This window comes from Cordyceps fumosorosea, assembly GCF_001636725.1.
Source record: "Cordyceps fumosorosea ARSEF 2679 chromosome Unknown scaffold_3, whole genome shotgun sequence".
In the NCBI taxonomy this organism is placed as follows: Eukaryota; Fungi; Ascomycota; class Sordariomycetes; order Hypocreales; family Cordycipitaceae; genus Cordyceps; species Cordyceps fumosorosea.
The window spans coordinates 243,841-270,249 of record NW_017387303.1 but is presented as its reverse complement, the minus strand read 5'-3'; the positions used below and the strand labels follow the sequence as shown (position 1 = coordinate 270,249).

The window sequence follows — 26,409 nt, the reverse complement described above, 5'->3', positions numbered from 1 at the left end:
GTAAGGCCCAGCGAGGCCGGCGTGGCCCTGCTGCAACACCCATTGTAGGTCTGGTGAGAAAGTACCGCCACATTACTTTCACAATTTATTGAACAACTTCAAGTAGTTATTTTATGAGTGGCTATGGCCTCTGTGAAATGTTACTTGGTGGCTACTCCTTAAAACAACTGTCAAAGAGACACTGGGCGCTTTCGTGGTACATGGTACGGAACCTGCGGCGCCAAGTTAACGTTGCAGTGCAGAGAACAAATAACATAGACACATGAGGAAAATTGTAAACAAAATAAACCTTTAGTTTACATTAGACTAGGATCAAGATCTGGCGATTGTATCCGTGTGCTTCAGTCTGGCCAACGCTGTCCAACTGCAACACACTTTAAGTTGGTTGCCGCCCACACACGCCGGCCAAATATGGCTGACAGCGTTTGCAGAAAAAAACACCAACTTACATGATAGCAATGTCAAACGACCACGAGCGACGGCACCTCGCAAAAGGCTTTCGAAGCTTCTGTACTTCATCCAGACTTTCTGACCGTTTATTGAAACAAGGGTCTACTGGCAAACACCATCCACTGACCCTAACCTCCCTCCCCCTTCCTCGTCAAGGCATCCCCGCCCTGGCACTCGCACGATGACAACTCCTGACTCGCGGTCGCCAAGGAACGGCAAGTCAGCCGATCATCAATATTATAGTAGCTCCTTGCATTGTATTAGTGGGTGTCGTTCTTTTGACCCCTAGTTACCAGATGCCCTCCCTTGCATTGTGCATCAAATACATCCGAAGCTGAAGCTGCTTTACCTGGTGGTGCTTTACCTGGTGGTGCGGATATACGGACTATCATTCCACGACATCTTCCTCCATGGGAAGTTTCTCGGCTCAGCTCCCTGACTGGCAAAACTACAGACGGCAACTCCCGAGGCCATCCGCAGTGACAAGGACGAGGAGGACAAGGGCAAGCATCAGGACCAGGACAAGACGAAGGAACAAGGAACAAGGACAAGAAGCAACCAGAGCAAGGACAGCAGCAAGGGACAGGGCACAGGCAACAAAGACACGGACAGCAAGACAAGGGAGAAGGAAGAGGTGGACGCGACAAAGACCATCGAGGAGAGGACAACGGTAGCCAGCGACCTGGAGAAGAGCGGCACCAGCACCTGCGAGACGGCCGCGGTGAAAGGATTCGCCACGACCACAGGCAGCCTCATTGCCGCCGGTGCCGGTGCTGCCGCCCCCGGTGCCGCCGCCCCCGAAGTTGGATCCGTCATCTCCGGCGAGACCACCGGCTTTGGTAGTGCAGACATCCGCAGTCGCCTCACTCAATATGCTAATCAATAGTGTAAAGCTGCTACGAACAGGCAAGAACGAGGCATAGAGTAGAGTCTGGTGTTTCATCCATTACTTAATTGTACATTTCATCTGCTGGGTAGAGCAGTTGGTTGTAACGACTGCGTTACCACCCTTTTTCTTCCTCTCGCAGAAAACAGAGCAATCAAACGCCGTCCCGGCAACTGCGAGTCGTCGCTATTGTTGCGTTTGAAGGTAGCTTTTTCCAGCATTCCGAATCCGTGGCAAAACAAACGAAAAAAAAAAAGATTCAAAAACACCCACAGGTCTAAAGTAACAACAACCCCGCCTCCTGAATTCTATTGCGTCTAGTCAAATACACAGCACCGTGTCCAGATTACAGCTTCTTGACGAGCTCGATCCACTTGGCAGTGGAGAAGGACTTAGGGCGCTCAATGGGGGAGCCGACAGCGCGGTCAATGATGAGCTGGGGAAGAACACCGATGGCGCGGGAGACACCAAAGAGGACGGTGTAGTAGTTGGACTCGGTGAGACCGTAGTGCTGGAGGAGGACACCGGAGTGGGCGTCGACGTTGGGGAAGGGGTTCTTGGTCTTGCCGTGCTCGGTCAGGACGCCGGGGGCGATCTTGTAGACCTGGCTGACAAGCTGGAACATGGGGTCGTTGGGCATCTTGGCCTGGGCGAACTCGCGCTGGGCCATGTAGCGGGGGTCGGTCTTGCGGAGCACGGCGTGGCCGTAGCCAGGGACGACACGGCCGGACTTGAGGGTGTCCCAGAGGTACTTGGTAATGTTGGCATCGGACAGATCGTTGCCAATGACCTTCTTCATCTCGGTGAGCCAGTTAAGGACCTCCTGGTTAGCAAGGCCGTGGAGGGGACCAGCCAGACCGTTGAGACCAGCGGCGAGCGAGAGGAAGGGGGAGCTGAGAGCAGAGCCGACCAGGTGGGTGGTGTGCGCAGAGACGTTGCCACCCTCGTGGTCGGTGTGGATGGTCAGGTACAGACGCATCAGCTCAACAAAGTCGGCGTTGTTGCCAAAGCCGAGCTGGTTGGCGAAGTTGAACGAGTAATCCTTGTCCTTCTGGATGGGGGCAACCTTGCCACCCTTGAAGACGTTCTGGTAGATACGCGAAGCAATGTTGGGGAGCTTGGCGATCAGGTCCATCGAGTCCTCGTAGGTGTAGGTCCAGTACTCCTTCTTGTTGATGCCCTTGGCGTAGGCCTTGGCGAAGCTCGAGGTCTGCTCGAGAGCAGTGACGGCGAGGGAGAACTGGGCCATGGGGTGGAGGTCGGTAGGGCAGTGGTCAATGAGCTCCTCGACGAACTTGGGAATGTCGGAACGGGCGGCCCATTCAGCGGAGAGGTCGCGAACCTGCTGCTCGGTAGGAACCTCGCCGGTCAGAAGAAGCCAGAAGAGACCTGCGGAGGGTTCGGGTCAGTCGCGCGCGGGTCAATTGAATTCGAAATTCTTGATTCTTACCCTCAGGAAGAGGCTCCTTGCCACCGGGGGCCTTGGGGAGAAGCTCCTGGCACTCGGGGATGGTCTTGCCACGGAAACGGATACCCTCCTCGGAGTCGAGGACGGAGCCCTCCCAGACGAGGGCCTTGATGCCACGGGCACCGCCATAGACCTGGTCGAGGGTGACCTTGTCGACAACCTTGGAACCGTGCTCACTATGTTTGAAGGTGTAAGGTTAATACTTGGTCTCGATTCGGAGAGCCCGGGTGACGGGTTACGAACGCGCGAAGGGCCTTGATCTCGTCGATCTTCTCGGGCAGCAGCTCGGCGAAGCGCTCCTTGAGGGTCTACAGCGAGCGCATGTCAGCAAGGAGTGAATTGAAATGGCGAATGGAGCGAGGAGAGGACGGACCTGAGTCTTGGCGGAGTAGCAACGGACCGAGTTGAAGGCAACAGAACGAGCTCCGAAAACGGGAGCGCGCAGCGAAGCCTTCAGGGCAGAGTTGCTGAGACGGGTGACGGAAGCCATTGTGTACCAGAAGTGAACTGGTCCGAGAAGGAACTGATTCAGGCAAATACGGAGAGTAGGGGCGAGGACCAAGAAAGGTGCAAGATGGGATGGGTGAGAAGGGGGTAAAAAAGCGCAGAGCAGGTGGGAAAAAAAAGGACAGTAAGAAGGCCCTTGTCTGAATCTGCCGGCTTAGTAGAAGGTCGACACGGGCCAGCGGCCAGCGGGAGAGACAGCCAGTTACAGTCGGCCAAGCCAGCAGGCAACCCGCTAAGCCGGGAAAAAAAATGTATGGGTTCAGCATCGGCCCGGGGGATGTGGCTTTCAATTTTTGGTGGGCTCAGCAAACCAGAAAAATAATGTTGCATGCATGGTTACGCTACCATGTTGCAATAAGTTTACTTTATTAGTCTACGTATATGATGATGACAGAAAAGAGCGTTTGAAGAGCCTGTCATCCTGCCGAACTGTTACTGCGCTCAGCCTACTCTTGTTGTTGCTGGTGGGCAAGTCTTCCGCAGTCAAAGCCTCCAGGCTATGCTATCCACTGTCCCCTGATGTTCGTCTGCAACCTCCTCCAACGCATCCAAAGTACCCCCGAACAACAATGCATGGCGGTTCAGCGGTCAGTTGCCTAAGAGTGACCTGCGGCCCACCGTGTGCGGCTCTGCCGGACGAAGCCCTTCGCGGGCACCCGCCTGTGAATCCCCCAAAGTACGTCATTCTCGATGCAAATTTTAACGCGACCAGATAAGGTGGTGATACCAGGATGTGGTATCCGTACCTACGAATTTGTTGGCACATCCAAATCTCCCAACGCAATTCTTCAGCTTCCACCCAACACTCGCTTCTTCGTTAAAAAAAGAAAAAAGAGTTAGTTACACCGTAGGCAAGGCTCCCCTGTCACTGATACCGAACCGTATTTCAGTCTATCCTCGTTCTGAGAAGTAATTCCCGCACCATCGCCACACTCAAAACGCCAAAAGTCCGATCGTTACCTGCCTCGAGTACTTCTTTGCTTGGCAGCCCCTGCTTTTTACTGTAGATATCCCCCGATTTTTTATCGCGGTCGGCACTCGACACTGCCAGGACAACAAAGGTGAGACGCGCGCGACCTTTGTGAACTTCCCTAGGTACCGAGACCTACCCTTCTTATCTCTCCCCTGGTCCCACTCCCGCGATAGCCATGGATAGGTACCTTCTCAATTATTCGTTGTATTTCGGCGTGTGCAGCCTTCCATTACACTTCCATCGTGACTTGACGATAATTTAAGAAACAAAAATCATAGCTGCGATTTTCAACAAAATTAATCGCAAGGAAGATGATCATCAAAATAAACGTTGCAGAATCTCACTCATCCCAAAATTGCTTAGCGCTCATACTCCATTTCACCATAGTTCGGCCGCCATGCAAATTTGATTTTTTTTTTGTCTTGTCAACTGTGAGCACTGTGAGCACTGTGAGTTGCCAGCGGCCACACGCAATAATAGTGCATTACATAAGCAACCCATGACACCAACCTTTTATCCTAACCAGCCCAGCCCCCGCCAGGCATTGCAAAATTCCTCCTGCATCAACCTTCCGCCACCAACGCTGGCATCATTTCCATCAACAACACTCCTCGTACATCTACCTTTCTCGTCCTTTCAAGTAGCGGCCGTGCTCTTTTGCCAGTCTGCCTCTTCGTATTGACCTGCGACACGTGTTAATCCCCTACTTTTATCGGCCATATCCTCCCTGAGGCGAGAATAAACTGCCGCGTCAGTGACTGCTCCGCCTGCGTTTGCCTTTGCGCCGCCCTAGTAAACAGGACCGTCGCGCTTCGCGCCCATCGACTGCAGCATCAGAGCTCGGATTGCATTTCGACCATCGCGTACTGCCGGAGCTTTACTTTTCTTCTCCTAGTTTCGTACTTGAAGACAGAGCGACCTCGCCTTTGCCGTACCAGTATCTGCGCCTCCTTGTAGGACATTCGCTGCTTGTTTCGGGTCAACACCTCTAGAACTACTTGGACGACTCAGCCTTGATTCGCAAGTTGCTTGCTCCTTTTTGTTCTGTTGTCTCTGGCTCTACTGCCGCATAAGCGCGCTCTCGTGCTCATCTCGATTATTTCAACCACTTGGGGGAACGTGAAGATCACAACATCATGGCTTCAGCCGTAACAGATCTGGAGACTGGTCTCCAGGCCATGCTCAACCTCAAGCCCCCCGGCGTGTCTGGTTCTCGCATCACAAGTCTCACTTGGCTCTGCGTTGCCAACATTCAGGTTAGACTCTCAGAACTAGCCGTTTTCTCGCTCCCAATCTAATCATTCATTCCCGCAGTCCGAATCCGTTTTGATACAAAAAATCTACACCCACTTCAAAAAGACTCCGGGAACCCATAAGCTTGGCGTTCTCTACGTCGTAGACTCAGTAACCCGAAAATGGCTCGAGCAGGCCAAGGCACAAGGCCAACCCATTAACAGCTCTGCCCCCGATGGCACATATGCTGCTGGTGTGCACCGAGTAACCGAACTGATGCCCGTATTGATGAATGATATTAGTCAATCCGCCCCTGAGGATCAAAAGGTACGCATATTACTTGACTGCTGACGGCTGCCTCATTCGTCGTTGCATCTCGTTGGTTGCCTTGCAACGTGAAATCAACAAGACGAGCGTGCCAGTCATCATAATCGTGCTTGTTTTTCGCAATATGAAACTCACCATCGTCTCGCCATGTAGGAAAAAATTAAGAAATTGCTGGATATTTGGGAAAAGGGGCAGACATTCCCCGCCTCCATGCTCGCATCGTTCAGACAGGGCCTCAGCTCGTCTGCCCAAGACAGTATGTTCCATTGAATCTCACGAGGCTTGTTGCCAGTACTCAGCAACATACAACGTTGGCTGTCCAGCTCCTTGCTAACTGTCTACTCTCCCTCAGAAGTTTCCACAACACCGCCTGGTAGCCCTCCACTAAACGCCATGGCTTCGCTGCAACGCAATCAGCCAGCATCTAGCGCTGCGCCTGCTCCTGCTCCTGCCGCTGCCAATGGCTCTTCCATTTTAGAGGCTCTGGCCAACATCGCCCGTCAAAATACCACACCCCATGCGGCCGCTGGCTCGGCTGCTCCTAGTAATGGCAACCTGCCTGCGCCAGCTGCATCGTATACCATGCCGGCTGCTGCCTTACCGCAACCCATCTCCTCATCGCAGGTGCCCTCGTCTTATCCTGCTGCCTCACAGCCAGTAAATACTCCCTTTAGTCTGGCTCAGATGCTGGCACAGAATGCACCGGCCCAAGGAATGCCAAGCGTTCCCCCCCAGATGCCTTCGGCTCCTGCAGCAGCTCCAGGAGGCATGGACCCCAACACTCAGCAGCAGATTATGCTTATCAAGCTTCTGCATGAGCAAGGTGTTCCATTCGACAAAATTCCTGCTCTGATTCAGAGTATGACCGTCGGGGCTGCTGCTGGTCAGCCTCCGGCTGCTCCCGCTCCCACTCCCGCTCCCATTACCCAAGGGTCTTTCCCTGCCCAGCCGGCGTGGGGCGCGCCCTCCAACGGCCCTTCGCGTGATGATCCTCGCAATCGTGCATATGGCGATGGTGGCGGATCGCCTCAGAGATTTCGCGGTCGATCTCGCTCCAGATCGCCCGATCGATGGGGTCAGCGCGGTTCTCCCCGTGGTGGACGTGACGGTCGTAACAGTCCTTCTCGCGGTCGCCACGACGACAGAGATCGCAACGGTCGTAGAGGAAATGATTTCCGCCAGCGCAGCCCTCCAGGCCGCCGTGGCAGATCTCCATCCCCGGGCAACTTCCCCCACATCGAGAGATGGATCGAATATGATTCTAGCCTTCCCCCAAACTCCATCCGCGTTCTCAGCCGTACGCTTTTCGTTGGAGGCGTGACGTGAGTTCTACCTATCAGCCATTTACAACCCAGCATACCCTAACAATGTCACAGCTGCCCTGAACCAGAACTGCGCAGTATCTTTGGTCGCTACGGCACCGTACAGACCTGCATTGTCAACAAGGATAAGAGACATGCCTTTGTCAAAATGCTGACTCGCAAGGATGCTGAGTGTGCCAAGACCAGCATGGAGGACAACAGACACCTAGAGGTTCCTCTTCGCGTAAGTGATCATGTTCGCTTTCACTCCCGCGTGCTCATTTACTAACTTGCGACAGACACGATGGGGAGTCGGCTTCGGCCCCAGAGATTGCAGTGACTATGCCACTGGCGTTAGCATCATTCCGATTTCCAAGCTGACCGAGGCTGATCGCAAGTGGATGCTCACTGCGCCCTACGGCGGCAGCGGCGGCCGACCCATCGAGACTGGACTCTGTGTTGAGGAGCCAGACATTGAAATCGGTGCGGGCGTTTCGTCCAAGGCCATCAGTCGCCGCATGCAAACCGACAAGGGCGGCCAGAACGGCCCCAAGTCCACGCGGCTGCGTGACGACGACTGGCGCCAGGACGACAGCGGCGGTCACGGCCGTGGCGGCAACGGCCGCGGGTCCAACCAGGGCCAGGGTGGCCAGATGCCCGGCTTCCCGTTCGGAGTCGGCACGCTCCCCAACGGCATGCCCAACTTTCCTCAGGGGTTCCAGCAGTACCAGCAATAAGACTTCTGTTTCCATACGAATGCGTCAACGCCGAGCTATTCCCCTCGTTCCATCTGTGGGTGAAAGTTTGGGTGGGAAAGGGGGAAGAGACGCCATTTTGTACCATTGAGATACCCCGGGAAGGGAAGAAGACTATGTTTCATGCCTATGGAGAGCGGAGAGGAAAAAAATTGTATACGCGGAGGATGGGGATTAACGCAACATCAGCGTGTATTTTAGTTTTGCCGTGGGCAGACACACAACATGCGGCGTCCGGAAAAAATGGGATTCCCTTTTTTTTCTTGGACGCGCTCTACGGAGGGGTTTCTTGTTCGTTTCTTTTCTTGTACTTAGCATCCTCTCTGCCTTTTACTCTTTTATGGCGTTTTCTTTTGGTATACGGATTATTCGTCCAACTCTGAAATGTTTTGCTTTTTGTCAATCCGCCATAATACAAGTCATGTTTCTCACCAGTTCTTGAATCCAACTTTCCCGCGTGAACAGTGTGCGCACCGTAGATGATTGAATGCAGGTGATAGGCGACGGGTAAATAAGTAATCCGTAAAGATCTCGCCACCGAGTAGGCGAACGCGCCAAGGTGGTTGGTTGCGTGGACGTCAGTGGTGCCGTCGGGACGCCTCTTCTCTCATCCTTGCCTTTTGCGATGGAGCTTCTGTACCTTTGAGTCTAGCACTGGCACTCTCTCTCTCTCTCTCTCTCTCTTTATCTCTCTCTGGGCATCCGGTTGAGGATGGTGTGGGAGAGGAGGAGACGGCGGAGGAGGAGGCTTGGCGTAGGAATGTGTCGCGCACTCGATGGGACTTACCCTATACCTTTCTGCGCGCACGCGTGCCTCTCCTCCCGGCCGAAGTAGGGTGCTAATTGCGCTTAAAATTCGTCTTGCATATTTATTTGACCGTTCACTGTTTTGGGTCGGAGCGTTAATTCAGTGTGAACCATAGAATAAGGCTTGTGGTGGGCGTGGTGGTTGAGATACTGGCATACCGATATCGCAAGGAGTTGCTGCACAGCATCACAGGTTACGCCTCAGTCATCAAGGTAGGTAGTTATCACTGGTGCGTATTCGACCCCCCTACGAACATGACAGCTGCTGCAGAACGGAGCATGCCCCAAACACGGAGGGAACATTCAACAAGTGGCGAACAGGAATGACTAACGCATCACTTCTCCCGCTACCAAGACGCCTCTGATGGAAGTGTACATATATCTACCGACAAACCTCTTTTTTTTACATGGCAAATCGGCACTCGCCTGGTGTACAAAACTACAAGCCCTCTCCTGTCAAGTCTAGTTCCATATGCCGGACAGCGCGACGAAGCCTTCAAAAGCCACGTCAGCATCATCACTTCCTTTTAGTGTGCCAGAGCTCACTTGCCTGAGTATAGTGCATCTTCTGGTAATGACGTCAAGTACATGCACGCCGTCAAAAAGCAATAGATGACGGCCAGACCATCGCGCACGCCACAAATGGTTAATTCCGTCCCGCGAAGGCCGACAGCCTGATTCTCTTGTTCGATGTACCCAGCCACAGGAAGCGTGTCTCTCTCTCGAATGAGGTCGGGCGAGCGCGTTAGCGGCCGCAGAAGCTGGGCGATTTTTGGTGGCGGAGGTAGCGCGGCGCCTTCCGACATATTCAGGGTTCGCAAAGACCCCAGGGCCCTGTAACTGTCGCATCGACCCTGTTTACCCTCCTGCTCCTGCGAGGCGTCGACAATGTCCCAATCGCCGACTGTTTGATATAGCCAGCCCTACCCACTCAATGTGTTTGATCTCCAGAGAGCGGTGGCCGTGGTAACCACCCAGGTTCTTGGTGTTGAGGTTAGATAAAATAAGGTAGATTTGTCAATGCGGCAGGTTTGCATGACTCCTGTTACACGTGCTGCGAGCCGCCTTAGTGGCCGCGCAAGGGTACGTTTCGGCTGAAGAAGCCCTTTTCGCATATCTGTGTCAAGGACAATTGTGATCGGGGGCGCGGCCCAAGCGCATAATACAAGCTTGGTCGCATCGTGGCGTGTAGAATGGACTTACTTGTATATTTATTCTCTCCGTGTTTCGAAACCGGGACTTGGACGACTAGGCCGTCGCCGTGCGGAAATTTTAACGGCAAGTGTCCACCGTTGTGCTTCACCCTTTGTCATTTCACAAAACTGCAAAGAAGGGAGGAAAGCCCCCAGAACTCATCAAAGAAACCCGTGGAGACCTGCAAGACTTGGTGTGACAAAAACGCCCACGAGGCGTATCAGAAAACGGGCTCTCTCTCTGCTATGCCTAATCTGCACTCATCGTGGAGCCCAGGCAAGGGCCGAATGGGAAAGCGATAACTCGTTTTGTTCTGATCGGAAGCGGAAAGGCGGCAGGCAAGTCGCACAAACCGCAGTGGGTACTGCAACGTTCCGGCCAAGAAAACAATAACATCAAAGTTGTCTGCTTCTTCTGCTTTCGTAGCAAAGCACATGCCTGAGATAGTCCCTTGGTGATGGGATATCTTCTCCTGTGCTATGATGTGCCCTGCGGCGCTATCAATGCATTCCATAAGCGCCAGAATCTTTTGCGGTTCGGAGATGAGTCCAAGACAATAACAACAATCGATCGGTTCGTGACCGAGACAAGCGGTCTTTGTTTTCGGCGAGAATTGACATCCCACCCCGCGGACAAGCGCACAGCCTTGTCAGACTGACAATGGCAAATGACGTCTTTGCTCAAAAGCTGTCCCTTATGAAGATAGAAATGATACAAACCTCCCTTGCTGGCCCCGGAAATGATTCGGGCTCGCGCCAATGTCGGTAGCGACGGCATCGTAAAAGCGGACCTGGCTTCTGGCAACGGGCAAAGGACAGCCAGCCTCATGAGTGTGTGTGACAAGCGTCTCCATATTTTGGATAATTTTTCCCTTGCTTTTTTTGCCGTTTCCTCGTCATCTTCTGGCGTGGAGTTTATCGTAATAATCTCAGCGGCCGGCTGGCCAAGGGCTCCAGTTATCCAGGGCCATTCTAGGGACGGACAGGCGAATAGGCGATGATGCTCTTCATAACAAACTGGCTGCTCTTCTTCAGCTTCAACTGGCCTGTTGCAAGTTACCCACCGTGCCCACAGACTTTAATTACGGCACATGTGGCGTATTTCATCTGCCCCTCGAGACTGGAGCTTCTGTTCAAACAGACAACAAGCGGCTGCAGGTCTCGTGCGCCTAGTCTCGCAAAAGCCTGCATCGCAGGAGGTTGAATCGAACTTGATCGGGCACGGCTGACCTCCCTGGGGTTGTGTATGATCCTGGCGAATGATCGAGCCTCATTTTGCAGCTTTCCGTAGAAACGACTCGGTCAGTGTGGGTTTCACCCTAGTCAGTGCCAGCGTGGTAGCATGTAGAGTAGCCAGGGTTGGGCAGAGTAGTGCTATCTCGTCCCTATTGTGGCATTGTATTCGCAGGCTATTATTATACAATCTAAAGTAATATTGTTGGCGAGTGCTCCGTAAACCCACTAGTCCCATACCCAGGTAATTTGCATCGACCAGGGTGGGATGGGGGAAGCCTGGGGTCAAGGCCCCAGCGGTCGGTCCGGCTGGTGATATTGTAGCTGGGGACAACCCGCAGGAGCTGGTGATGGTTGGCATTGAATAAATTAGAGGCTGCGTGCTTTATCCCAGGGAAAGCTGGAACATGGAGGAGGATTCGAACGGTGTAAGACGGACAATATGGATGAGATGGACGAGGCCGATGAAACCTTCTTCTGACTTTGCTGTCGATCTAGCTCCCTTTGTGTCTAGCTGCTGTCAGAATAAGGTCAGGTCGCATTGGCGGCAGACGGATATCTCATGGTAGCGCCCTTGATGTAGTAAGCATTATGGTCTTTGTCAATGGGCGGGCCATTGGTTCAAAGAAAGAAAGAGATTGGCGGAGATTTGAGGGCTGATGATAGAGATGAGCAGAAATTACGGCACTGGTGGCCTGAGTGAAGACGACGACGATGATGGCGAGACTCAATGGCAGACAGAAAAGAGTCAATTGGATTTCTGAATGTTGTGATGCTGATTGGAGGTGCGTTTGCCAGGCTACAAGTTGAATGGCTTGCTTGGCCTGGGTTAGGTACGCACATACCTTACGAGGTGGCAGTTGGCAGTTGGTTGGCAGCTGGCAGCTGGCAGCTGGCAACAGTTACGGATTTATTTTGGGCATGGGGTTTAATTCCCTCACCATCGAGCTGTTTGTCCCGAAGAATGAGACACATTAATAAACCCGGTCCACGAGTCGAACAAGACAGAGCGTCACACGAAACTCGGCTATGTTTTGCACCCTCTCCCTAGAGGTATCTAATCCGCGACTCGACACGCAGCGATCGCCGTGGCACCTGATGCCTGCCCCCATAATGCACAGGCGGTCAGTTGCCAGGACAAGACTGGTGCAGCGACATGGACAAAGCTCGTTCTCGTCTCATCGAGGGTCAATTGCCGCCTGCAAGTATGGGGAAAAGTAGCCAAGGATGCAAGAGAACCCTGGATGCATCGAGAACTGAGCCTCCCCCGGCCAATGCTAGACCAGTCGGGTGCGGAGCCAAGGATGCGAGGTTGGCCAGAAAATGCCTCGTCTTCGGCCGGGAGAAGCCAAGCCAAGGGTTCTGGAAGCCCTGACTACGGAAGCGGCGTTTTCTTACGTACACGGAGCGCTGGCTGCCGTGATGCGACATCACAAAGACGGTCAACGGCGGCGGTTCTCGGATTGGGGAAGACGAGGGCTCCAGTTTGGTTTGGTTTGTGGTGTGGGCGGTGGATACGAAAATGTGAAAAAGGCTCCGTAAAAATGCGATTCAGTCGCCAGGACGCCAGCCAGCTGGACAACGAGAGCGCCCAGGAAAAGAGACGGCCAGAACAAAAAAAAAAAAAGCTCAATGGGGTCCAACCGGAAAGCAAGAATTGGGGCGAGCGGCGAAATGCCCGATCCCCAACAGCCTCAGGCGGGTCAGTCGAGGGATATTGGTCTCGAGTCGCCGTCTTCATTCTAGCTCTGGTTCCGTCACCGAGAACCACTCGACAGCGAGAGCGCGACCCTGTCTGCGGTTAATTACAAGCAACTGGAGCCGGTCAAGGGCGGACACGCCGAGAGCACACGACCGGTGGTCCTTGGACAGCGGACGGCTCTTGTCCACGGCAGCCCTGTCTCGCCGACGGATGTGCGCCGTCTTTTTCCTTCCTGCCTGCTTGGCTTCCGCCGCACACACTCGAGCCCGCTAGCCTATGGCTTTCCAGCCAGCCAGCCCGGCCCAGCGTCTTAGTGTGTCTCACGCATGAGGCGCTGGGGTGGACAAGGGTGCCGGGGTGCACGATCATTCCTCATGACGTCGCGAAGTACATACACTGACTGGCTCGCAAATAACAAGAGCGGCGCCCTGGGCACGAGGATGACTACCGACGCGTTGAGCAATGTAAAATGGCTTGGCGAGAGACGTCGATGCTCAATCGACTGCATAGCCCGTGCCCGGTGCCAATTGACCGATCGTCGGAAAGCACGGAAATGACGGCCACGAGATGAAGCGAAAGAAAAAAAGATTGCTTGCTCATGGTCGCAATCTGTCTCTCGCTCTTCGCGTTTTGGGCAACTTCTCCTACGGATCTGGCGGCAGAGACGGGCACAGGCTCCAGCGCCTCGCCGTGGAAGCGAATCGGCGAGCCAGGGCGAGCTGGATGGGGCGGCCCTGTTGGACAGCAGACCGAACGACAAAGGCACTGACAGATACAGGCCACCCAGGAAAGCTCGTCATCAGCGAGACTGCTGACTAGTACCGTCCGCGGAGAAGTGAGACAGCCCAGCAACTCGAAATTGGTACTTGTAGCATGGGTAGGTTGGACTGTATGGCGCACAGTGTGGCGCCTCGATTTGGATAGACGATGCGGGTACTCTGGGGACTGCCCTACATGCAAAGCTCACAATGCAAGTCCGTTTATTGGGCAATTTGTGCATGGCGGCGCGATGCGGCGTCGGGTTGGCTAGCTGATGGGCGCAGGGTGTGAGGATTAGTCTGACGGGTATCACAACAGCAGTTGTTGTACAAATTTTGTTCTACGGATGACAATGATAACCTCGAAGCAAGAGGCAGATCATGCCCATCGACGATGACGGCGAGAGGAGACTGATCGTTTTTCTACAGGAAGGAATGCACATCACCAAGACGTGGCGTTTCTGTGGCACGGACGCCCAATTAACAGTGCAAGACAGCACGACTTATAAGTTTCAACTTGCATAGGGGAATTGCACAAGCGGTGCCCTAGACGGACTTGGCAAGACCTGTGTAAGTGGGCAAGTGTCCATCTGATCTATTCTTGCCCACGAAACGTCTTGGCTTTGAGTGCTTTTTTGACAAATGACCAGAAACCAATGAACAAGGGTTGCGGGAGATGGCATTTGTGCGCACCAACGGCCAGCCTTTGGGAGCACGCTTTCCAAGGGTCCAAGCTCGGCCCCTGAGACAAGACTTAGAAGAAGCCTGCGACAAGACAATCTTGCCAAGAACCTTATCATAACGATGGGCAGGGCGGCATGAATTGCTAGGTGTATGATTGACATTGGGGCAGGAAACAAGGTGAAACAGCGGGTGAAGGAGGGAGAGGGATTGGCACTGGCACAGGGCGAGAAGCCAAAGGAGTGAGTACGATCAGCAGCATCGTGGCCGTGGTGTTTCTGGTGTCTTGCCACTTTGGGTCTCGCCCGCGCAACTTAAAATGGAAAACGGGATATGGGGGGCTGGGAAGGTGGGAGTGTATCGGGTGTGTCGCACTTTATTTCATCGTCGTCGAGGGCGCACGGGCAAATCACGGGCAAGATAGTTAAATCGAGGGATTGCGAGACGTTGCATCGGGGACATGGCGCGGGGAGCTTGTATCAAACAACATCGACTATACAAACTACGCCAGTGGCAAGCAAGCTCATGGCAGAAGACGGTGCGAGAGGATTGGCCAAGGGGAGGGGGGCAGCAAAATGGCCATCTAGACCGCGCTGATGAAGCTCGATGAGACTATTCATATTTGAGTAATACGATGAATGACCTCGGGGAAGTATATGCTGTATGCGGGATTGGCTCCGTCCACCGGCATGGGGGTGGTGAGCCGGATAGGACACATCGCGGAGCCGATATTACTACAGAGGTGAGGGAAGGGCGCTGATTAGGTGGCGGACGAGCCCACCCGATTACCGCAGCTGCAGGTTCGGGGAGGCAAGGGTCCGTCTTGTCATCTTGCAGGCTATTTGCAGAAAAGTAAATTACATGGGAGGATTGATTGTCGAGGGAACGATGCTCCGTAGCGAGAGGGCCAGAAAATGCCGCAGGGCCCTTTCCGAGGCCTGCGATAAGGCGTTATGGGTTTGCTCTAGGGGAAAAGGCTTTGACCAATGGCGGGCGAGCCATTTTTAAATTTGTGTGAAGGACACTGTGTCCGCCATGATCAACTTTCATTCATTCTATTTTTTTCTATACCGAGGGCTTCTTTCAGGTCAGGAGACGCCAAGCGCGGTTAGGCTGCTTGCCGCACTGTGCTTCTGGAAGCAAGTAAAGTTCGTTGTACGCCCTGCAAGGTGCACCTCAGATACAGACAACTCGGCGGTGGCGTGGCGAAAAAAAGCTTCGCAGTGCAGGATGCATGCTTAGTGTAACGGATGATCACGGCCTTGTGCATGGACTTTTTGCATACGAAGTAAGTGAAGGGTTGGCGTTGAGTAAGGTGGCGAGCCATACACCGTGTACCTATAAATTATCGAGGAATAATCGGTGACCAAAGCTTGGTTTTTGCCTTGGACGAAAGGCGGCTGAACTGCAGTAGCCCCGGGAAAAAGGTTACAGCGGGCTTAGTGGACCTGCGGGCGCTAGAGCAGACGGAGGCACAGGCGGTCTACAGCGGGTTTAGCCCGGAAGAAGGACTGGCCCTTGATTCGGCGTCGTCAATAAGCTTTTGCGATGGGACGAGGGAAAAGAAAGTTGGCGTTCGGCGTGGCCGAGAAGCCAACATGTTGATTCCATTCGGCGATATTTCCTTATTCTTGGAATTTTCTTTAGAGCAACAAGATTTGCGGCGGCGGCGATGACAGTAACAAGCATAACTAGAAGGCTGAAGCCAAGTCCAGAGCATGGGACAAGCCGGGGCTTGTACTCCATACTGCTGGGCTTGTACCTATTACGAATATTCACGCGACAACCCATGTATAAAAGGACGAGGGAAAAAAAAGGCCGCTGGAGGCGACTTGGCATGCAAAACAGCATGCATCTTTTACTCGCCCAGGCTTGTTTGGCTTGGCTATGTGCAGCCGGATCGCGGGCAGTGGGGAAAGTCGGCTGCTCAATGGAATTCAGCGAAGGGGAAAATACGGACGAGAAGGGACGGGGGTATAATGGATGTGGCCAATTGGCTGCCATGTGTTTGTTGTTATTATCACCATTGTTTATTTACTTGTTTGAATTTACTTCGATTGCTTCTGCAGGCGGTAGGAGCCCAGTGAGGCCATCGCGAGAATTGCCTGGCAGCTGCGTACCTGGCGTCTCATTACAGCGCATGAATTTGCGGAGGACAGCATCACAGGTGGATTTTCAGCGAATTATAATAAACATTGTGACTGCTGCGATGAACAGCGCAACAAACAGGTAAAACAGAGGTATAAAGTTGTCCACTGCAAGGTTATTCGTCTCCACTGATTGAAGCCCCAACTCTGTTCCATCATCAGAAACACCACAAAACCCCCTCATTGCGCTAGAACGAGACAGACAGCGCTAGGTGATGACATGCGGGCTTGTGGGAGGGCGGAACTTGTATTTGTTACAAGTCGGCAACCAGGGTGAGGCAACAAGAATGTGCGAATGAGCGAGGCAAGTCCGGAATGACCTGTAGCATCATGACGAGATACAAAGATATTGGCGGACTCTTGACACCACTCTGGCAGCGCCGGCAGAGAGCCTGGCCCTGTCTTGGAGACTTCTACAGGCTCCCACTGGCGCACTGTTAATCAGCGGCAACGACCCCCAAAAGAGGAATACGGAGGCGCTGGACCCTCTGGAATTTTTAGTAAGTCAGGAAGGGCAGGGCAGGGCAGGGCAGGGCAAGCCAAAACAAAAATCGCTCTCGCCAGCCGGGCGCACCGTGCGAGGCCCGCCAAGTTCGTACAGTTCGGCCCCAGGTACCGATAACAGACAGACTGGGGCGCCACTGGAAATTTGTTTATTCCATGGACGACGGAGATTGGACGGTGAGAATGACAGGCGAGAGAATGCCTATAGAAATGGTATAAAGAAATCTCATAAAATTGTACAATCACAGTGAAACTGTGCAAGGCTTGCTGTGCCGGTAAAGCCCGTACCATGCATTTTCTATTACCAATATGAGATACGGACAGAAGGGAAAATGCTGACTGTCATAACCGTGCGAACTTGGGGGGTGTGCTCAAGCCTGCTCTCCAAAACACCACACACCATCTGACACCCACTTCCCAGCAGAAGCACCCCCTCCCCCACCCCCTGGTTTTCCCATGGGCAGAAACAGAGGGAAAAAAAGGCACGAAAAAAAGTTGCGAATTCAGAGTTCCCACTTGCCTCTGGGCGCCACTAAAACTCATGTCACTTTGGGGCTAAGACTAAGACCGTCCACCCCGGTCTGGTGTAGGCTCTTGAGCCGTCACATCGCCAGAATGTCTACTTACAGAGAGATAGGTACAAGGTACATGGGTACTGGGATGCCACTTGCGCATGGCTCTCCCCAATCCCAAAGTATCTTTGTCGAAGGCAAAAGCTTCGGTCCTGTTTCCCAGAAGGCCCATCCCAGAGAGGTTTAAAAAAACACTAGACCACCACCACCCATGGCCCGCTCATTGAAATACCTCCTCCCACCCTTCCCCAAGACACCTCGCTCTCTTCTTTTTTTCTCTTTTTCTCTTCACCCACGAATGCGTTGCACCTAGACGTCCACCCCATCCCTATTTCGTGCGGTGCTCGACACTACAATCCTGTTTTGTCTTCCCCTTCCCTCATTCCATCTTCAATCAGTCCCCCCCTTCGTGTCTGATTGTCGACTCTTTCGTCATTTCTTAGCTTCTATCCTATCGCTATTCAACAACCTCTTGACCCTACCACAAAACCACCAACCTGCCAACAAGCAACACTCAGCAAATGGCTGATCGCAAGGACGTCGGCGCCCCGGCGCTCGACACCAACATCGAGTCTGGTGGCTTCGACGAGAAGAAGCACCAGCAGGCCGCTGCCCCTCCCCCCAAGGCCGCCCCCGTTGGCGAGGAAGAGGATGAGGATGAGGACATTGACGCCCTGATCGAGGACCTCGAGTCCGAGGATGGCCACGCCGCCTTCGAGGAGGAGGAAGAGGAGGGCAACGCTGCTACCGGCCGCGTCGTCCCCGAGGACATGCTCCAGACCGACTCCCGCGTCGGTCTGACCGAGGCTGAGGTCGTGCAGCGTCGTCGCAAGTACGGTCTCAACCAGATGAAGGAGGAGAAGGAAAACCTGATCCTCAAGTTCTTCTCCTACTTTGTCGGCCCTATCCAGTTCGTCATGGAGGTAAGCATTCTATTTCTTTTCTTTATTTGCGTCTTTTGCATTTTTCGCATTTGCTCGTTGATTGGGCAATGTTTCGCATGTGGGAACGCTGTCTATTCATGACATCAACTTGTTTGGAGAGCAATCGCAGTTTCTGTGCACGCTGGTCCTACACTGTGGAATTGTCGCATTGAATGCGCAAGCGTCCCTTGCCATGATTTTACCCCAATTCCCTCACGCAAGAAAACGACGGCGCATTTCTGCCAGCTCCTTCAGCCACTGTTTACCCAGACAAGATTCATTGTTTTGGGCGAACGGGCCGACTTGGGGAAAGCCGGTTTTGGCCCAGCATTTTTTGTTGCGCGCTTTTTGTCCAGCGCAGATTAACGGTTCCACATGAGCTCTACTGTGCCTCAGTCATTGGCTGTTCGCACATGGCTGGTGCTGATGTGGGGGCGTCGATCCGCGCTTTGCCTGATACCAGCGTCCTTTTTTGCCGTCTTTGCCTGAGCACGCACCTGCCGCGAACCAGCAAACAAAAGACAAGACTGTCCGCCCCACAGCACCGTCGAATTGGCCAACCATCGACCGCATTTCTGCCGCTTCTCCAACAACAACAAACCAAACAAGCCCACCGCCGATCGGATAAACTCGAAGGACCGCCGTCGCCAGCCGGCTCCACACACGTTCTTCCGGCCGCAGCTAGCCCAGGTCCCGGGCTTGGCTTGGCAGTCAGCAGGGACAAGCGCAGAATGGGTCACCGTCAGAGCCACTCGGTTGCGGCGGCCTGCCTCGTGTTTTGCTTTCGACCTTGGGCTGGCCTCATCGGCTAGTGCCGTTTCGTTTCGAGAATGGTGCGCTCTCGGGCGCTCTCGCTTTAGGCCGCATTCTCTGGATCCAGTTTTCATTTGCATTGCGTTTTATTGATTTTTAATTCATCTTTTTTTTTAACCTGCCAATGGCGCTAACTATCCTCGTTACAGGCTGCCGCTGTTCTCGCTGCCGGTCTTGAGGACTGGGTCGATTTCGGTGTCATTTGCGCGCTTCTGCTGCTCAACGCTGCTGTCGGTTTCATCCAGGAATTCCAGGCTGGTTCCATTGTCGAGGAACTCAAGAAGACCCTTGCCCTCAAGGCTGTCGTCCTCCGTGACGGCACCCTCAAGGAGATTGAGGCCCCCGAAGTTGTTCCCGGTGATATCCTCCAGGTTGAGGAAGGTACCATTATTCCCGCCGACGGTCGCATCGTCACCGAAGATGCTTTCCTCCAGGTTGATCAGTCCGCCATCACTGGTGAGTCCCTTGCTGTCGACAAGCACAAGGGTGACAACTGCTACGCTTCCTCCGCCGTCAAGCGTGGTGAGGCTTTCGTCGTCGTCACCTCCACCGGTGACAACACCTTCGTTGGTCGCGCCGCTGCCCTCGTCTCCCAATCCGCTGGTGGCACTGGTCACTTCACTGAGGTTCTCAACGGCATTGGTACGATTCTTCTGATCCTCGTCGTCCTCACTCTCTTGATCGTCTGGGTCTCCTCCTTCTACCGCTCCAACGGCATCGTCACCATCCTTCGCTTCACCCTTGCCATCACCATTGTCGGTGTCCCTGTCGGTCTCCCCGCCGTCGTCACCACCACCATGGCTGTCGGTGCCGCCTACCTCGCCAAGAAGCAGGCCATTGTCCAGAAGCTCTCCGCTATCGAGTCTCTTGCTGGTGTCGAGATTCTCTGCTCTGACAAGACTGGTACCCTGACCAAGAACAAGCTCTCTCTCGCCGAGCCCTTCACCGTCCAGGGCGTTGACCCCGATGACCTCATGCTCACTGCCTGTCTTGCTGCTTCCCGCAAGAAGAAGGGTATTGACGCCATCGACAAGGCTTTCCTCAAGTCCCTCAAGTTCTACCCCCGCGCCAAGTCTGTCCTCTCCAAGTACAAGGTTATCGACTTCCACCCCTTCGACCCCGTCTCGAAGAAGGTCCAGGCCGTTGTTGAGTCTCCCCAGGGTGAGCGCATTGTTTGTGTCAAGGGTGCCCCTCTCTTCGTTCTCAAGACTGTCGAGGAGGACCACCCCATTCCCGAGGATGTCGACAAGGCTTACAAGAACTGCGTCGCTGAGTTTGCTACCCGTGGTTTCCGTTCTCTTGGTGTTGCCCGCAAGCGTGGTGAGGGTGCTTGGGAAATTCTCGGAATCATGCCCTGCTCTGACCCCCCTCGTCACGACACTGCCCGCACTATCAACGAGGCCAAGCGTCTCGGTCTCTCCATCAAGATGCTTACTGGTGACGCCGTCGGTATTGCCCGTGAAACCTCCCGTCAGCTCGGTCTCGGTACGAACGTCTACAACGCTGAGCGTCTTGGTCTCGGTGGCGGCGGTGACATGCCTGGTTCTGAGGTTTACGATTTCGTTGAGGCTGCTGATGGTTTCGCCGAGGTCTTCCCCCAGCACAAGTATTCCGTCGTTGAGATTCTCCAGCAGCGTGGCTACCTCGTTGCCATGACTGGTGACGGTGTCAACGACGCCCCCTCGCTGAAGAAGGCCGATACTGGTATTGCCGTCGAGGGTGCCTCCGATGCTGCCCGTTCCGCCGCCGATATTGTCTTCCTTGCTCCCGGTCTTGGTGCCATCATTGACGCCCTCAAGACTTCTCGCCAGATTTTCCACCGCATGTACGCCTACGTTGTCTACCGTATCGCCCTGTCCCTGCACATGGAAATCTTCCTCGGTCTCTGGATCGCTATTCTCAACCGCTCGCTGAACATTGAGCTTGTCGTCTTCATTGCCATTTTCGCCGATATCGCCACCCTGGCCATTGCCTACGACAACGCCCCCTTCTCCCAGACCCCCGTCAAGTGGAACCTGCCCAAGCTCTGGGGTATGTCCATCTTCCTCGGTGTTGTCCTTGCCATCGGTACCTGGATTGCTCTCACCACTATGCTCGCCCATGACCGCAACGGTGGTATCGTCCAGAACTTCGGTAACGTCGATGAGGTCCTCTTCCTTGAGATCTCCTTGACTGAGAACTGGCTCATCTTCATCACCCGTGCCAACGGTCCCTTCTGGTCGTCCATTCCTTCCTGGCAGCTGTCCGGCGCCATTCTGGTCGTCGATATCATTGCCACCCTCTTCTGTATCTTTGGTTGGTTCGAGGATGGCCAGACCTCCATCGTTGCCGTTGTCCGTATCTGGATTTTCTCTTTCGGTATCTTTGCCATCATGGGTGGTCTCTACTACTTCATGCAGGGCTCTACCGGCTTTGACAACCTGATGCACGGCAAGTCCCCCAAGAAGGACCAGAAGCAGCGTTCTCTGGAAGACTTTGGTATGTATTTTCTCGCCCCTCGCTACAAAGTATCGTGCTAACTAGTATACAGTTGTCTCCCTCCAGCGTGTCTCGACCCAGCACGAGAAGTCGCAGTAAATATGGAATTGTCACATACCCGCACGCCGATCCGGCTGCTCTTTTCGTCTTCTCTCTGTTTAAATTTTGCATTGTATGAGTCGTATCGGAGTATGAGACGCGTTTGAGTGGATGAGTGGCGACGTGCGACTTTTCATACCCTAGACCTCCGTCTTTTAGACAATTAATGATAAAAAGTAAAAATATCGATGCTGTACCTATGAAGTGATTGTGACTGTTGCTGCCTCAGGTGCTGTGAGTAAGTATGGTGATGTTGTTCCGAAGCACGATTTTTCCTTAAATCACGTGACCTTTGCTATATTGACTTTCGACTTCGTTCAAGAAAGTTCACTTTAACACGCACTTAGATACACAAGTACTTCTTCGATTTGCAGCTTTATCTGCTGCTATATCTTCTTATCGCAATGAAAACCTTTCATTCGGCACACCAATTGCTTCTCATTTACGTGTTGTGAAGAGACGGCCAGAAAAGAGGAATCTCCGACGTATATCCACATCCAACATCTCAGTCATCTCGTCCATCCATATATCTGTTTTTCACCATGCCGGCCGAAATACCAGGTTATTATTTTGGTAATTTCCTTCCCTGTCTATTTTTTCTCTCATCCCCGCACCTTCCCCATTCCTTTCGTTCCCCCTCTTTTCCCTTACTGACCACACCTTTCAGACCCTGAGAAGAACAAATACTTCAAGATCGAGCATGCCTCAACCGCACCACGCGCGGCCGCCTGGTCCGCCGACTCTGTCAAGCGGCGTCGCGTCGCCGCTGAATCTTCTGCCGCGGCAGACGACCGGGCGCGGCTGCTCCGCAGACACATACGCCGCTGGCGCCAGCAAGGCCAGCTGACGGGGGACACAATCACGCGCGCGCTGCTGCAGCGGGAGCTCGGTGACAAGAACGCGGACAGCGAGGCAGATGTGAGGGCGGCGGTGTGGGCGAGCGGTGCGGTGGACAAGGGGAGCGTCTCGTTGGCGAGGGGGACGCGCAGCGCCAACATGCCGTGCATGTACGTCAACGGGGACGATACCAAGACCGGCCTGGGCGTGGTCTATGCGAGTGCGTTTCTTCCCTGACACGAACAGTTCTTTTTGATGTACGCACATGAGCTGGGAACTGGGGAAAGCTGACGAAAGTGTCCTCACAGCACTGGGCGAAGAGAGGCTGGTTGGGAGCTACATTCCCACGGACGACAACGATACGTACGTTTGCTTTCTACACGAGGACGATGACGAGTGCGGGGAGTTTGCTGACATGTGAGTTTCGCGCGTTTCTAGGATCACATTCTCGGCGACAGCACCTTTGGACTCTGGCCGCAGTCGGGCGCTCCACACGGAGTTCCTCCGCTTCCCGCAACTGTCGTCCATCACGTACCACGCGCCCTCGCACCGGATCATAGCAACGTCACGCTCTCCAAACAACAGCGTATACCTATTCTCGCCGCACCTGTCCGAAGAGGCGGACGTCCGTCGCCCACGGTGGTTGCTAGGCCGCCTCCGTAAGTTCCTCTGCCCATGCTTAGTTGAAGGAAAGTATGGCTGACAGAAAGGGAATGCATAGCGGAGAACGGCTACCATGGGCTGTGCCCCAACTCTGCGGGCTCCGCGGTGGCGCACACCGCGGCGCCCGCGCCCACGTCGTCGTCGTCGCGCTTGCTGTGCCTGGTGGGCACCAACGTCGGCGTCTTGCGCGTCAACGCTGGAGTGTCGGACCACAGAACGCTGTCCTGGGTCGGGGAGCGCGTGCCGTTGAAGCCGACCCCCGGCGCTGCCGCCGCCGACGGCCACCCTCGCGAGACGCTGGCGCTTGACTTCTTGCACAACCACCCGGAGGTGTTCCTCGCCGGCGGACGGCGCTCCCAGCTGTGGATCACCGACATGCGCGCGCCGCCGTCGTCGACCAGCCACCGCGTCGGCAGCGGTCAGCAGCGCACCGCGGTGGCGCACCTGCGCAGCGTCTCGGAGCACCTGCTGCTGACCGCCGGCCCGCCGAGCAGCATGGCGACGTACGACACGCGCTTCCTGCGAAGCCCGGTGGTGCGCTTCGACGAGTACAGGAACGAGGCGCACGTGCACGCGGGCTGGGACGTGTGCGCAGAGCTCGGGCTAGTGGCGGCGGCGCACGACGACGGCACGGTGAAGCTGTTCTCGCTCGGGTCGGGGCGGCGGTGCCGGCCGGAGGCGGGGGGAGGGTTGGATGGGGTGAGGACGGACGCGCCGATCAGGGCGCTGTCGTTTCGGCGGATGCCAAGGGAGCGCCTTCCGAGCCTGTTCGTGGGTGAGGGCGCGGTGGTGAGGAAGTTTTCGCTGGGAGTGCGCGCGCTGGGCAACGAGGCGTGAAAACTGTGCTGGGAGAGAGTAGGGAACAAATGAACCTGGGGAGTTGTTCAAGTTCAACTGTTGTTTTGGGTAGAGTGAATGAATAATGCTGTAGGCTTAAATACGGGCTTGAGAAAAAGGGCAGACCAAGATGCTCATTTGATGGCATAAAATAAACATATTCATTCGATCTTATCTCATAATATTTTGCATGTCCCAGCACACGTTTTCATAAGACACAGAAATCCCGCCCAAACTCCGGAGTAACCAAACCATCCCATTTCCAATACCCGTCAAAACTTACAAAAAAGAATCAGTCATACAAGAAACACACATTTTTTTCCTTTCTTACACCTCCGGCGACTGTGCCGCCCTCGCAGCCGCGAGCTCCGCCTCTGGCACGTTGCCCGCTTCTGCCAGCGCCGGGAACGCGCGGGCGAACGCGCCGCCCAGCTTCCAGTTGTCCAGGTTACGCAGGTGCCGCTCAAACACGGGGTTGATTAGCAGCTCGTCCGCATCGTCCGCGGCGGCGTTTGGGCTCTGCAGGAGCGCGTCCGTGTCCCTGTACGGCCACGACAGCGACAGCGTCGCCGTGTACGCCTGCGCGAACCTGTCAAACGCGGGGTACCCGTTACCACCGCCGGAGCTGAGGAGGGCGGCGCGCATCCGCGGGAAGGGAAGGTGGTCGACCCAGGGCGGGTGCGGGGGGTCGCGGAGCTGCGCGCGGAGGGGGCGCGCCCAGGGCGGCAGCCGGTCGTAGTTGGCGCGCGTGGGGGCGACCTGCCACCGCATGAGCAGGAACATGACGTAGAGCACGGCGACGCGCTCGGGCAGGCCGGACAGCGCGGGGAAGGCGGCCAGGATGTCGGTGAAGACGCGCGAGAGCGGGTGGGCGCGCCGCGCGGGGTTGAGGAGCGACGAGACGGACGGGTACCGCGGGCCGAGGACCTCGTGCGCGGGCCGGCCCTCGGCGGCGCGCTGCCGGCGCTCGTGCAGAAAGTCGAGAAGAAGCGCGTCGAGGGGGCACGTGGGCGGCGTGGTGCGCAGCGGCGCGGCGTAGCGCGGGATGGTGGCCCCGTTGCCGGCGTCGATGGGCTCGTCGGCGTTGCTGGCGGCGTCGTTGTCGTCGTAGTTGTCGTGCTCCTCGTCGTAGTCGTCGGCGGTGCTCTGCGGGCCGCGGTACGGATACCCAGACGGGAAGGCGTGGCTGCTGTACGACGACTGCGGTGGTGGTGGGGGTCGGTAGGTGGAGGAAACGGTGGACGGCCCCGGGGAGGCGCTGGCGCTGCCGGCGACGGATGGCGTGTGCGGCTGCTGCCCCTGCTGCTGGGTGTAGAGCGCAGGGTAGCGAAAGGTGGTTGGTGACCCGTCCGCGTCGACCGCACCGCCACCGTCGATCCGCGACACTTGGTGCCCGGCGTCGAGCAGGAACCCGAGCCCGAGCCGCTCCGGCCCCATGTCGAGCCCGTGCCGGAGCTGTTCCCGCTGCTGGCCGAGGTCGCTGAGGCGCTGCGCAGCCTGGTGGCCGTTGATGTCTGCCGGCGTGGAGCAGCCGGTCGTCGTCGTCGTCGTCGTCGTCGTCGTCTTCGGCTGCTGGCGCGACCGCGGTGGTGAGTGTGTGCGTCTGTCCAGTTCTGTCGTCTCTCGGGCGTCGTCATTCTCTGCGCGCTGCTGCTCCATGGAGGCCGCGGGTGTATCTTTAGGTAATTGGCCTGGTTCCCGAGGGCGAAGTTAGCTTTTGAGGAGAACAACTGGTGAAATTGCGGCAACGCACCAATCAAGGGCTGCAGCATGCCGACGATGGAGGCGAGCCGCTGACGCATCTCTACATTCTCCCGCTCAACGGCCGACTTGGCCTCCAGCGCGGCCTGAAGCTCCTGGTATGGCTGCAGGCCGGTGAGCTCCTCGATGCGGCGCTCCAGCGTCTGGATCTGGTTCTTGGTGCGCTCACGGATGGCCCTTTGCGCCTCGCGATCTGGGAGATGGTGATTAGAAGAGAGGGATTGTAAAGAAAAATCGAATAAAGGGAGAGGGAAAAAACGTACCATTGGCACGCTTCTTGGCAAGCTGCTCCGGCGTTAGGTTCGCGACGCCGCGCCCGCTGGCACCGCCAAGCTTCCGCTTCTTGGTGCTCGCGGACGCAGCATCCTCGTCCTTGACGGCGGTCGTCGTGCTCGTGCTCGGTGTGGGCGTGGGCGTGGCGGCGTCGCTCTCGTCCAGAAGCCTGCTCTGCTGGCGATTTCCGCCCCCCTCTGCCGCCCGCGCCGCTGATTGCCGCACCAT

General features: G+C 55.3%; 6 protein-coding genes across 6 annotated transcripts; 4 read left to right on the top strand and 2 right to left on the bottom strand.

Annotated features, from left to right (window-relative positions):
• Positions 1-411: 411 nt before the first annotated feature.
• ISF_01766 (hypothetical protein) lies at positions 412-1,336 on the top strand (the record flags this gene model as incomplete). The annotated part of the gene is made up of 2 exons (XM_018845373.1): positions 412-423; positions 905-1,336. The coding sequence occupies 2 exons, from the start codon at positions 412-414 to the stop codon at positions 1,334-1,336; spliced, it is 444 nt and encodes a 147-aa protein (XP_018707096.1).
• Positions 1,337-1,682: 346 nt separating this feature from the next.
• Positions 1,683-3,294, bottom strand: ISF_01765 (Citrate synthase; the record flags this gene model as incomplete). Its single annotated transcript, XM_018845372.1, has 4 exons — positions 1,683-2,725; positions 2,787-2,980; positions 3,048-3,112; positions 3,178-3,294. 4 exons carry the CDS (start codon positions 3,292-3,294, stop codon positions 1,683-1,685), a joined length of 1,419 nt encoding a protein of 472 aa, XP_018707095.1.
• Positions 3,295-5,420: 2,126 nt separating this feature from the next.
• Positions 5,421-7,882, top strand: ISF_01764 (enth/vhs; the record flags this gene model as incomplete). Its single annotated transcript, XM_018845371.1, has 6 exons — positions 5,421-5,540; positions 5,599-5,844; positions 6,034-6,100; positions 6,197-7,166; positions 7,221-7,389; positions 7,445-7,882. 6 exons carry the CDS (start codon positions 5,421-5,423, stop codon positions 7,880-7,882), a joined length of 2,010 nt encoding a protein of 669 aa, XP_018707094.1.
• Positions 7,883-18,018: 10,136 nt separating this feature from the next.
• On the top strand, positions 18,019-21,810 carry ISF_01763 (Plasma membrane ATPase (Proton pump); the record flags this gene model as incomplete). Its single annotated transcript, XM_018845370.1, has 3 exons — positions 18,019-18,420; positions 19,383-21,711; positions 21,764-21,810. 3 exons carry the CDS (start codon positions 18,019-18,021, stop codon positions 21,808-21,810), a joined length of 2,778 nt encoding a protein of 925 aa, XP_018707093.1.
• Positions 21,811-22,352: 542 nt separating this feature from the next.
• On the top strand, positions 22,353-24,147 carry ISF_01762 (WD40 repeat-like-containing domain protein; the record flags this gene model as incomplete). The annotated part of the gene is made up of 5 exons (XM_018845369.1): positions 22,353-22,383; positions 22,478-22,867; positions 22,956-23,010; positions 23,086-23,306; positions 23,369-24,147. 5 exons carry the CDS (start codon positions 22,353-22,355, stop codon positions 24,145-24,147), a joined length of 1,476 nt encoding a protein of 491 aa, XP_018707092.1.
• A 327-nt stretch (positions 24,148-24,474) lies between these two features.
• Positions 24,475-26,409, bottom strand: ISF_01761 (bZIP transcription factor; the record flags this gene model as incomplete). Its single annotated transcript, XM_018845368.1, has 3 exons — positions 24,475-25,838; positions 25,901-26,101; positions 26,172-26,409. The coding sequence occupies 3 exons, from the start codon at positions 26,407-26,409 to the stop codon at positions 24,475-24,477; spliced, it is 1,803 nt and encodes a 600-aa protein (XP_018707091.1).